Here is a 13,247-nt window from a genome sequence, read left to right on the forward strand (position 1 = left end):
CCCTTTAGTGAATATTGATGTCCTTCACTGTGGCCGCCACTTGCTTGTTCACCCTTTTCCCTCTCTGTCTCTACCTCTCTCACTGTGCTGTACAGAGCGGATTACATTCACTCACAGAGGGGGTTAACTGCCACAGGCTCGGAGGGATGTTCCCAAAGTCCTTAATTTCTCATTCATCCTCTCTTCTTCCCTTATGCTGTCATTTAGGTTCCTTTCACACCCCCCTGTTGTCTTTCTCAGCTCCCTCCCTCCCTCCATTCAATTCAATTCAAGGGCTTTATTGGTATGGGAAACATATGTTAACATTGCCAAAGCAAGTGAAGTAGATAATAAACAATAAAAATGAACAGTAAACATTACACTCAGAGGTTCCAAAAGAATAAAGACATTTCAAATGTCATATTATGTCTATATACAGTGTTGTAACGATGTGCAAATAGTTAAAGTACAATAGGGAAAATAAATAAACATAAATATAGGTTGTATTTACAATGGTGTTTCTTCTTCACTGGTTGCCCTTTTCTTGTGGCAACAGGTCACACATCTTGCTGCAGTGATGGCACTCTGTGGTATTTCACCCAGTAGATATGGAAGTTTACTCTCCCTACCTCCTCCTTCCCCCCTCTCCCTAGCTACCTCCCTCTACCTCCCTCTCTCCCTCTCCCACTACTCCCCCTCTACCAACCCCCCTCACTCTCTCTCCCACTACTACCCTTCTACCAACCCCCCTCACTCTCTCTCCCACTACCACCCCTCCACCACCCCTCCCTCACTCTCTCTCCCACTACTACCCTTCTACCAACCCCCCTCACTCTCTCTCCCACTACCACCCCTCCACCACCCCTCCCTCACTCTCTCTACCACTACTCCCCCTCCACCACCCCTCCCTCACTCTCTCTCCCACTACTACCCTTCTACCAACCCCCCTCACTCTCTCTCCCACTACTCCCCCTCTACCACCCCTCCCTCACTCTCTCTCCCACTACTACCCCTCCACCACCCCTCCCTCACTCTCTCTCCCACTACTACCCCTCTACCACCCCTCCCTCACTCTCTCTCCCCACTACTACCCCTCCACCACCCCTCCCTCACTCTCTCTCCCACTACTCCCCCTCTACCACCCCTCCCTCACTCTCTCTCCCACTACTACCCCTCCACCACCCCTCCCTCACTCTCTCTCCCACTACTACCCCTCTACCACCCCTCCCTCACTCTCTCTCCCACTACTACCCCTCCACCACCCCTCCCTCACTCTCTCTCCCACTACTACCCCTCTACCACCCCTCCCTCACTCTCTCTCCCACTACTACCCCTCCACCACCCCTCCCTCACTCTGTCTCCCACTACTCCCCCTCCCCTGCCCCTCCCTCACTCTCTGTAAATCATTAGCATTTCTCTCCGTATTGCGACGGCACCTCCTTGCTGTGTCATTTCTAAAATGACAGATTGACTTTTTAAACAAACCCAACAATAAGCGCTGGGGAAATTAATTGTAGCTTTGTGTTGAATTGATGGCAGCTGGCGACGTCCTTTATCTCCCCCCTGAAAATGAATATAAATGTATTTTATGGACGGGATGGGGTGGATTCCATCTCTCATTGGCTAACTCAGCCTCTGGCCCCTTCCCCTTTTGCATTTATCTACAAGAGGCTCTCTGTCATGGTGGAAGTAGGAGCAGAGACAGATTAATTACCTGTCAGAACACAGGAAAGAAGATAAAAAACAAAGCCATCCCCACTTGGGAAATATGACGATGTGTTCCAGTTGTCAGACAAACGCAGGACAGAATGACTGTTGTAATTAGTGTAGACGGGGGAAAAAACTGATCTGAATCTTAACAAAAGTCTTATTTTTTCTCTCTGTTGTGTGTGTGTTTACATGTGTGTACATGTTTATATGTGTGTGTGTGTGTGTGTGTGCGCACTTGTTTTTTCTGTCTGTTCGCCTGTGTGTGCATATGTACGTCTCTGTGTGTGTGTGTGTCTGTGTTTGTCCCTGTCTCTGTGCGTGCATGTGTGTGTGTCTGTGTTTGTCCCTGTCTCTGTGCGTGCATGTGTGTGTGTCTGTGTTTGTCTCTGTGTGTGCATGTGTGTGTGTCTGTGTTTGTCTCTGTGTGTGCATGTGTGTGTGTCTGTGTTTGTCCCTGTCTCTGTGTGTGCATGTGTGTGTGTCTGTGTTTGTCTCTGTGCGTGCATGTGTGTGTGTCTGTGTTTGTCCCTGTCTCTGTGCGTGCATGTGTGTGTGTCTGTGTTTGTCTCTGTGCGTGCATGTGTGTGTGTCTGTGTTTGTCTCTGTGTGTGCATGTGCGTGTCTGTCTGATTGTCTACGGTTACGTGTGTGTGGATACGCAGGTCACGGTGTCGGACGGCGGTCCCAGCCCCAAACACTCCACGGTGTGGGTGATCGTCCACGTGCTTGATGAGAATGACAACAAGCCCACGTTCCCAGAGAAGGTGTACCAGATCAAGCTACCAGAGAGGGACAGGAGGAAGAGAGGAGAGCCTATCTACAGGGCCTTTGCCTACGACAGGGATGAAGGGGTTAACGCTGACCTCTCCTACAGCATCGTCGATGGCAACGAGGACGGCAAGTTCTTCATCGACCCCAAGACGGCGGTGGTGTCATCACGGAAGCAGTTCACCGCCGGGAGCTACGACATCCTCACTGTATGTGACATTTGAACTTTACTTTGAATCTGTGTGTCTCTTTCTAACCAACTGCCATTCTGTGTTTCTTTTTCCACCCCCTCTCTCAATCCCCCTCTCGCTCTCTCTCTCTCTCTCTCTCTCTCTCTCTCTCTCCCCCATCTCTCTCTCTCCCCCCTCTCTCTCTCTCTCTCTCTCTCTCTCTCTCTCTCTCTCTCTCTCTCTCGCTCTCTCTTTCATTTAGCCAAATATACAAAAAGCTCCTAATTCAAGTCTTGGTTCTTCCCCATCCCCAGATCAAAGCCACAGATAATGGCCGCCCCCAGAAGTGGTCGACGGCCCGCCTGCACATCGAGTGGATCCGTAAACCCTCGGCCTTGGCCAATCCCCTCCTATTCGACGAGCAGTACTACAACTTCACCGTCATGGAGAGCGACAAGGTGGCCGAGATAGTGGGTGTGGTTTCCATGCAACAGAACTCCAATCCCCTCTGGTTCGACATCATAGGTAAGGCTCCGCCCAGAGGCGGGGGCTGGTGGGTGGGGTTTGTTAGGGATATATCTGACTGGCTGAGGTGAGGTCAGTCAGGTAGGCTGTGTACCATTATTGGTGCATGGGGTTTGGGCTGACGGTTTGGTTTGATGTGTGTGTTTGTGCGTGAGGCCCAGCTCAGGTACTGTGACCTCACTGCATGGTCTGTTGCCAGTGTGTCTCTCTCTCTCTCTCTCTCTCCTCTGCCATCCCACGGTCACCATGGCGATTTGAGCACAAACCACCAGCTGTAAAGGTCTGTATGTCAGTGGAGAAGCAATTGAGATGTCTCAAAGTCCCTGTCAGATATTCTGGGAACTCTAATGGAGAAAAATGGCATGTGCTTAAAGGGGTTAATTCACTAGAGAACATCTTACATTTTGAAATTAACTTCCCCTTTAAAGTGCTTTAATATTCATGCTGTTTTTTTACCATGAGGATTGATCCTCATTCTACCAACTACAGCTGCTAAGAAATATGTCTTTGACATGCTGATTTCAGAAACAATTTAATTTGTCTTATTCTCACGGTAAAGAATGTTGTGTAAGATCAGTGGAATGTCCCTTTAAGAGGCTTGAAATGCCAGGGACATGCCACACATGCCACACCAAGTATTTTCTTAATCTGAAACCTTTTGATATTTTGAAGTCTAATCCCTATCCACATAAAAGACTCAACAAGGTTATGTCATGTTCCGTTTTCATATCTGCAGTTTTCTACAAACAACAGCGGAATTTGTCAAGTTCACATTGTTTGGTGAATGAATTACTGTCAAAGCTAGTCGGTTTTAATCTTGCTTTAATAATTTTCATTAATTTAATAAACATTGTAAAATCCATGTAGTTTTATTAGAAATTAAGTTTTGTTAGAATTAACATGATTAGGCTGTTCAACTGTCTAGGAATTGATTGTGGTCCATCTATATAACTATTTTTTTTATATAATGTAATATAATATTTATAAAGCTGACAATTCTCTAGCCGAACTGCACTGTGGGTAGGTAAGTTTATGTTAAGCGCATTCAGAGACAAGTGGATGGACTACACGGTCAGGACCTCATTTCCCAGAATGCTCCATGATCCATCTCTCTTTTGTTGTCACTGAGCAGTGGCAGTCAGTGTGTGTTCCAGTGGGAGATACCTTCTGGCTTGTGCTTCCAGCTCTAGGCTCTCTCTGGCTATGGCTGCTCTCTCTGGCCTACTACTCTACTCTCCTGAATGCTTCTCTCCTCCTCTTTTCTCTGCTCAATGCCTCACTTGTTTTCTCCTCTGGAATCACATCTCTCTCTCCTTCTCTCTCCCTCCTCTTAATTCCTCCTCCCTTTGCCCTATTTATCTCCCTGTCCTTCCATTCTTTCCTTACTTTCCTCACCTTCTCCTCTCCCTCCCCTTTTACCATTATCATTCCTCACCCTCTCTCTTTCCCTCTCATCCCCTTCTCTGTCTCACCTCCACTCCCCTTCGCACCCTTCCGCTCCCCCTGGCTCTCTTCTTTCCTTTCTCCCTGTCTCACTCTTTCTCTCCTCTTCTCTCCTCTCTCAATGCTTCGTGTCTGGAAGGTCCCAGGCCTTTCCGTGAGATGTTCTATATACTGCAGACCGCTTGTGGCAGGAACTGTTCCACAGAAGGTATCTCAGTTTGACTCAGATCTGCTTTTTTCTGCTTCCTTTTCCTTTCCTTCCTCTTTTAGTTTACCCATCATTCACCTGTGCTTTTCCCATCATTCACTCTGTGCCCAGTGCTGCTCACGCCTTCTTCTGATTGGTTGGTTTGAGACAAAGGGGTCGGGGCAGGTAAAAGGGGTTTTCCCTACACAGAAGCTCGACAGAGTGGATGTGTGTGAGTTTGTGTTTTTGTGTGTGTCTGTGTGTGCATGTGTGTGTTTGTGTAATGTACATCCCACACAGAAGTGTGGATGTGTGTGTTGGTGTGTTTGTGTGTGCTTTCCACATGTATAATGTACAGTGTAACGCTTTCTTCCAAGGTTAACATAAGTGATTCGTTTTGGAGAAATTCCTTGCTGTACTAAATTGGCTATCAGACTCTGTGGTGTCCCTTTATAGTGAAGCCCATATCTGCTGCCATGGCAACGATCCCTGAGCGACCCTGGCGACAGCTTTGTCTAATGACCTGCTAAAGCATCAGTGTTTGGGGAAACATCACGCCCACCATCCCTGAGCTGTCAGCGACACACACACACACAGAGGTGGAAACACACGCACAGGCACACACACATGCAGGAACACACGTACGGACACACACAAACACTTACCCACACAAAACAATACACACACACTCTTTTGTACTCACACAGACACACATACACGCACACACATACAGACACACACACACACTACATTATTACATACACCTCCCACTGACGACCCAATTAAGTGGATGGCTGGTTAGTAGGAGTTGTGGGAGTTGTGGGTTAGGGGTGAACACATGGTCACTGTGCCCCTGGTTAGAGAGGGTACCTCACTGTAACTGTCTGTTGCTCTGCCACAGGCACCTTTCCAACCAGAGGAACCAACAGGGAGAGGATGGAGGGAGAGAGAGGGAGAGGCGAGGGTAGGGATAATGACAGAGAGAGGAAGAGGCGAGGGGTAAGGGTAATGATAGAGAGGGAGAGGCGAGGGTAGGGATAATGATAGAGAGAGAGAGGAAGAGGCGAGGGGTAGGGGTAATGATAGAGAGAGAGAGGGAGAGGCGAGGGTAGGGATAATGATAGAGAGAGGGAGAGGCGAGGGGTAGGGATAATGATAGAGAGAGGGAGAGGCGAGGGTAGGGATAATGATAGAGAGAGGGAGAGGCGAGGGGTAGGGGTAATGATAGAGAGAGGGAGAGGCGAGGGGTAGGGGTAATGATAGAGAGAGAGAGGGAGAGGCGAGGGGTAGGGGTAATGATAGAGAGAGAGAGGGAGAGGCGAGGGTAGGGATAATGATAGAGAGAGGGAGAGGCGAGGGGTAGGGGTAATGATAGAGAGGGAGAGGCGAGGGTAGGGATAATGATAGAGAGAGGGAGAGGCGAGGGTAGGGATAATGATAAAGAGAGGGAGAGGCAAGGGTAGGGATAATGATAGAGAGAGCGAGAGGCGAGGGGTAGGGGTAATGATAGAGAGAGAGAGGGAGAGGCGAGGGAAGGGATAATGATAGAGAGAGGGAGAGGCGAGGGTAATGATAGAGAGGGAGAGGCGAGGGTAGGGATAATGACAGAGAGAGGAAGAGGCGAGGGGTAGGGGTAATGATAGAGAGAGGGAGAGGCGAGGGTAGGGATAATGATAGAGAGAGGGAGAGGCGAGGGGTAGGGATAATGATAGAGAGAGGGAGAGGCGAGGGTAGGGATAATGATAGAGTGAGGAAGAGGCGAGGGGTAGGGGTAATGATAGAGAGAGAGAGGGAGAGGCGAGGGTAGGGATAATGATAGAGAGAGAGAGGAAGAGGCGAGGGGTAGGGGTAATGATAGAGAGAGAGAGGGAGAGGCGAGGGTAGGGATAATGATAGAGAGAGGGAGAGGCGAGGGGTAGGGATAATGATAGAGAGAGGGAGAGGCGAGGGTAGGGATAATGATAGAGAGAGGGAGAGGCGAGGGGTAGGGGTAATGATAGAGAGAGGGAGAGGCGAGGGGTAGGGGTAATGATAGAGAGAGAGAGGGAGAGGCGAGGGGTAGGGGTAATGATAGAGAGAGAGAGGGAGAGGCGAGGGTAGGGATAATGATAGAGAGAGGGAGAGGCGAGGGGTAGGGGTAATGATAGAGAGAGAGAGGGAGAGGCGAGGGTAGGGATAATGATAGAGAGAGGGAGAGGCGAGGGTAGGGATAATGATAAAGAGAGGGAGAGGCAAGGGTAGGGATAATGATAGAGAGAGCGAGAGGCGAGGGGTAGGGGTAATGATAGAGAGAGAGAGGGAGAGGCGAGGGAAGGGATAATGATAGAGAGAGGGAGAGGCGAGGGTAATGATAGAGAGAGAGAGGGAGAGGCGAGGGTAGGGATAATGACAGAGAGAGGAAGAGGCGAGGGGTAGGGGTAATGATAGAGAGAGGGAGAGGCGAGGGTAGGGATAATGATAGAGAGAGGGAGAGGCGAGGGGTAGGGATAATGATAGAGAGAGGGAGAGGCGAGGGTAGGGATAATGATAGAGTGAGGGAGAGGCGAGGGTAATGATAGAGAGAGAGAGGGAGAGGCGAGGGTAGGGATAATGATAGAGAGAGAGAGGGAGAGGCGAGGGTAGGGATAATGATAGAGAGAGGGAGAGGCGAGGCGAGGGGTAGGGGTAATGATAGAGAGAGAGAGGGAGAGGCGAGGGGTAGGGGTAATGATAGAGAGAGAGAGGGAGAGGCGAGGGTAGGGATAATGATAGAGAGAGGGAGAGGCGAGGGGTAGGGGTAATGATAGAGAGAGAGAGGGAGAGGCGAGGGTAGGGATAATGATAGAGAGAGGGAGAGGCGAGGGTAGGGATAATGATAAAGAGAGGGAGAGGCAAGGGTAGGGATAATGATAGAGAGAGCGAGAGGCGAGGGGTAGGGATAATGATAGAGAGAGAGAGGGAGAGGCGAGGGTAGGGATAATGATAGAGAGAGGGAGAGGCGAGGGTAGGGATAATGATAAAGAGAGGGAGAGGCAAGGGTAGGGATAATGATAGAGAGAGCGAGAGGCGAGGGGTAGGGATAATGATAGAGAGAGAGAGGGAGAGGCGAGGGTAGGGATAATGATAGAGAGAGGGAGAGGCGAGGAGTAGGGGTAATGATAGAGAGAGAGAGAGAGAGGGAGAGGCGAGGGTAGGGATAATGATAGAGAGAGGGAGAGGCGAGGGGTAGGGATAATGATAGAGAGAGGGAAAGAGAAAGAGGACAGGAGAAAATGAGAGAGGGCCAGAGTGAAGAAGAGATGGAAAGTGGAGGAGTGAAATGAGAGACTTATTAAAAATGGAAGGAGCAGAGGTCAGAAGAGAAAGAGAGGAGAAGAGGAGAGACTTATTAAAGAGAGAGGGGCTTAGTGAAAGATGGAGAGAGGGAGAGGGAGAAAGGAAACGTAGGTGGTACAGCCTCAGGGATGGATTGGATTAGAGTGAGGAGATGGAGGGAGTGTTATAAGAAAATGCCCAGGTGTGTGTGTGTGTGTGTGTGTGTGTGTGTGTGTGTGTGTGTGTGTGTGTGTGTGTGTGTGTGTGTGTGTGTGTGTGTGTGTGTGTGTGTGTGTGTGTGTGTGTGTGTGCGCTCAAGAGCCAGGTGAGAGTAGAGGAGCTAAACACTGTGATTCATTTACGGGCCAGACCCAGACAGCCCAGGCCATTATTCACCAGAAGACCACGGACACACACACACACACACACACACACACACACACACACACACACACACCACGCTCACACACTGAAACACACACACATGCACACCCCACACCACACTCTCACACACTTAATTATGCACCTGCACACACACACACACACACACGTAAACACTAATCCACTGCTAAACGCATTACTGCCCAGAAAGTAAAACATAGCCATTTGACTATAATTTAGCTGCTATTAAACCTCCTAAACCCACACACACACACACACCGTCCAAATGGATGCCGTTTTAACCACTCAACGTTTGCCATGTCAACCATCCATCCAGCACATCCTATAAACACTTCATCAAGTTGTCCTGTTATAGACGAGCCACCACAACCCTATGCTATATTCTGAGCAGCTGGGTTCTATATATTAAGTCAATCCAGACAGCTGGTTTCTATATATCAAGTCAATCCAGACGGCTGGTTTCTATATGTCAAGTCAATCCAGACGGCTGGTTTCTATATATCAAGTCAATCCAGACGGCTGGTTTCTATATATCAAGTCAATCCAGACAGCTGGTTTCTATATATCAAGTCAATCCAGACAGCTGGTTTCTATATATCAAGTCAAACCAGACAGCTGGTTTCTACATATTAAGTCAATCCAGACAGCTGGTTTCTATATATCAAGTCAATCCAGACAGCTGGTTTCTATATATCAAGTCAATCCAGACAGCTGGTTTCTATATATCAAGTCAATCCAGACAGCTGGTTTCTATATATGAAGTCAATCCAGACAGCTGGTTTCTATATATAAATCAATCCAGACAGCTGGTTTCTATATATCAAGTCAATCCAGACAGCTGTGTTCTATATGTCAAGTCACTCCAGACAGCTGGTTTCTATATATCAAGTCAATCCAGACAGCTAGTTTCTATATATAAATCAATTCAGACAGCTGGTTTCTGTATATCAAGTCAATCCAGACAGCTGTGTTCTATATGTCAAGTCAATCCAGACAGCTGGTTTCTCTATATCAAGTCAATCCAGACGGCTGATTTCTATATGTCAAGTCAATCCAGACAGCTGGTTTCTCTATATCAAGTCAATCCAGACGGCTGATTTCTATATGTCAAGTCAATCCAGACAGCTGTGTTCTATATATCAAGTCAATCCAGACAGCTGGTTTCAATATATAAAGTCAATCCAGACAGCTGGTTTCTATATATTAAGTCAATCCAGACAGCTGGTTTCTATATATCAAGTCAATCCAGACAGCTGGTTTCTATATATCAAGTCAATCCAGACAGCTGGTTTCTATATATCAAGTCAATCCAGACAGCTGGTTTCTATATATTAAGTCAATCCAGACAGCTGGTTTCTATATATAAATCAATCCAGACAGCTGGTTTCTATATATAAGTCAACCCAGACAGCTGGTTTCTATATATAAGTCAATCCAGACAGCTGGTTTCTATATATCAAGTCAATCCAGACAGCTGGTTTCTATATATCAAGTCAATCCAGACAGCTGGTTTCTATATATCAAGTCAATCCAGACAGCTGGTTTGTATATATGAAGTCAATCCAGACAGCTGGTTTCTATATATAAATCAATCCAGACAGCTGGTTTCTATATATCAAGTCAATCCAGACAGCTGTGTTCTATATGTCAAGTCAATCCAGACAGCTGGTTTCTATATATCAAGTCAATCCAGACAGCTAGTTTCTATATATAAATCAATTCAGACAGCTGGTTTCTGTATATCAAGTCAATCCAGACAGCTGTGTTCTATATGTCAAGTCAATCCAGACAGCTGGTTTCTCTATATCAAGTCAATCCAGACGGCTGATTTCTATATGTCAAGTCAATCCAGACAGCTGTGTTCTATATATCAAGTCAATCCAGACAGCTGGTTTCAATATATAAAGTCAATCCAGACAGCTGGTTTCTATATATTAAGTCAATCCAGACAGCTGGTTTCTATATATTAAGTCAAGCCAGACAGCTGGTTTCTATATATCAAGTCAATCCAGACAGCTGGTTTCTATATATCAAGTCAATCCAGACAGCTGGTTTCTATATATCAAGTCAATCCAGACAGCTGGTTTCTATATATTAAGTCAATCCAGACAGCTGGTTTCTATATATAAATCAATCCAGACAGCTGGTTTCTATATATAAGTCAACCCAGACAGCTGGTTTCTATATATAAGTCAATCCAGACAGCTGGTTTCTATATATAAGTCAATCCAGACAGCTGGTTTCTATATATCAAGTCAATCCAGACAGCTGGTTTCTATATATCAAGTCAATCCAGACAGCTGGTTTCTATATATCAAGTCAATCCAGACAGCTGGTTTCTATATATTAAGTCAATCCAGACAGCTGGTTTCTATATATAAATCAATCCAGACAGCTGGTTTCTATATATAAGTCAACCCAGACAGCTGGTTTCTATATATAAGTCAATCCAGACAGCTGGTTTCTATATATCAAGCCAATCCAGACAAAGCATGACTGTGATGGTGATGCCAATTCAGTTTTATTCTATGTCCCCGGTCCAGCCTATACCAATCAATCCCAGAAATCCCAGACTCCCCACTCACTCAATCAAACTATATCTTAGCCATTTCCTCAACCGATTGAAGCTAGTTAACGAAGGCGTCGTTGTACTCATGAACTAATTTCCGAACAGAGTGACGCTTGTCCTCATTTCCCTCTTCTTTTGTTAATTTGCTTTGTTTTATCTGTTTACGCCAAACACGAACTTTCTCCCCTCCTCCTTCGTTGAAAGGAAGATAAATATGCCTCTTTATCGGTTGTGCTGCCTGCCAGAGTGTTTTTAAGCACTGGAGCGGCTTCCCTTACTAATCTGAATGGAGAGACTGAGGGAAGCAATTTTAGCGTTCAACAGAGGGTTTAATAACAGCCATGTCGCTGTGGGTTCGGTTTCTCCTCTATAATTTGGTGGAAGGGAACTGTTCTTTTTCCGGTCGCCCTGGTTTCCGCTGTGCCAAACCTCAGTGCCTCCTTTCCCGAAATGGAGCGTTGGGTTGGTTGGGTCATATAGGGTGGCTCCAGACAGACAGACAGACAGACAGACAGACAGAGCGCCTTCTGAAGCCTCCATAGTTGGATTTTAATACTCTTAAATGGCTTATTTTTCATAATACTGTACGCATGACTTTATTGTCATGTATGTTGCACTCCTCTAATGAGTGTAAAATCATCTGTTACGGATATGATTCTAATCAGCATACTGAACTGTAAAAGCACTAGATTACTGTTAGCAGAAGTGAAGTGAAGAGAATGGGGCGTGGCTGTTTTTAGTGTCTTCCTTCCACTCTGAGGAAAGCTATTAGGACACCATCACTGGAGTTCTAATGATATAAGAGACAAATGATGGAGAACTGGAAGTGTTTATCCTAACCCAAGCACAAATAGGACACACACACGCACACACACACACACACACACACACACACACACACACACACACACACACACACACACACACACACACACACACACACACACACACACACACACACACATGGCTGAGTGGTGGAGCGTTATAGCCTTAGCTGATGCTGGGCTGAGGTCATGGCTTTATTAAACAGAGACGCCGGGGTGGAATCCCTTTGAGTCTGCACCACGAGTGCCACACACACACATACGCTAGTACGCGCACACACACACATAATCTCATTCATACACACATACTCATTCATATATAGTCCTAATAGTTATATATTTCTTAATTCCATTATTTTACTTTTAGATTTATGTCTATTGTTATGAATTGTTAGATATTACTGCACTGTTGGAGCAAGGAACACAAGCGTTTCGCTACACCCACAATAACATCTGCTAAATATGTGTATGTGACCAATACAATTTGATTTGATAGTCTACGCACAGGCATGCAGACAAGCAGACACTTTCTCACATTCTCTTACCCTCACACACACACGACACACATACTCCGGACCCTTACATCACACCACACTCTGAGCTGTGAGCTGGGATCAGCGTGAGGCCTAAATGTCAATTTAAATCAATTAGGTAGCAGAGATGAGGCTGTGGTTTAATTACAACCGGTCTTAGTGGACTCATTTCAGACTCAGGCCCGTTCACGGCTGGAGCTCCATTGACACAGGCTCTGTTAATTCAGTCTTTGAGGTCTTTGTTAATTCAGTCTTTGGAGGCTCTTTTAATTCAGTCTTTGAGGGCTCTGTCAATTCAGTCTTTCAGGGCTCTGTTAATTCAGTCTTTGAGGTCTTTGTTCATTCAGTCTTTGAGGTCTTTGTTAATTCAGTCTTTGAGGTTTTTGTTAATTCAGTCTTTGAGGTCTTTGTTAATTCAGTCTTTGAGGTCTTTGTTAATTCAGTATTTGAGGTCTTTGTTAATTCAGTCTTTGAGGTCTTTGTTAACTCAGTATTTGAGGGCTATGTTAATTCAGTATTTGAGGGCTATGTTAATTCAGTCTTTGAGGGCTCTGTTAATTCTGTCTTTGAGGTCTTTGTTAATTCAGTATTTGAGGGCTATGTTAATTCAGTCTTTGAGGGCTCTGTTAATTCCATCTTTGAGGTCTTTGTTAATTCCGTCTTAGAGGTCTTTGTTAATTCAGTCTTTGAGGGCTCTGTTAATTCAGTCTTTGAGGGCTATGTTAATTCAGACTTTGAGGTCTTTGTTAATTCAGTCTTTGAGGGCTTTGTTAATTCAGTCTTTGAGGTCTTTGTTAATTCAGTCTTTGAGGTCTTTGTTAATTCAGTCTTTGAGGTCTTTGT

General features: G+C 46.1%; 1 protein-coding gene across 4 annotated transcripts in view; it reads left to right on the forward strand.

Moving 5' to 3' along the window:
* Window positions 1-13,247, forward strand: part of fat3a (FAT atypical cadherin 3a) — a 357,931-nt gene that overhangs the window by 261,246 nt on the left and 83,438 nt on the right. For 2 of the 4 annotated variants that reach the window (XM_029773664.1, XM_029773663.1), the window contains exons 5-7: window positions 2,352-2,666; window positions 2,942-3,152; window positions 4,735-4,803. In XM_029773664.1, coding sequence (XP_029629524.1) covers window positions 2,352-2,666; window positions 2,942-3,152; window positions 4,735-4,803 — 595 coding nt within the window. The remainder of the gene's footprint in view (window positions 1-2,351; window positions 2,667-2,941; window positions 3,153-4,734; window positions 4,804-13,247) is intronic. The other 2 variants (XM_029773665.1, XM_029773666.1) reach the window with 1 other exon arrangement.

The sequence above is a fragment of the Salmo trutta genome, chromosome 13, assembly GCF_901001165.1.
Source record: "Salmo trutta chromosome 13, fSalTru1.1, whole genome shotgun sequence".
Taxonomy (NCBI): Eukaryota; Metazoa; Chordata; class Actinopteri; order Salmoniformes; family Salmonidae; genus Salmo; species Salmo trutta.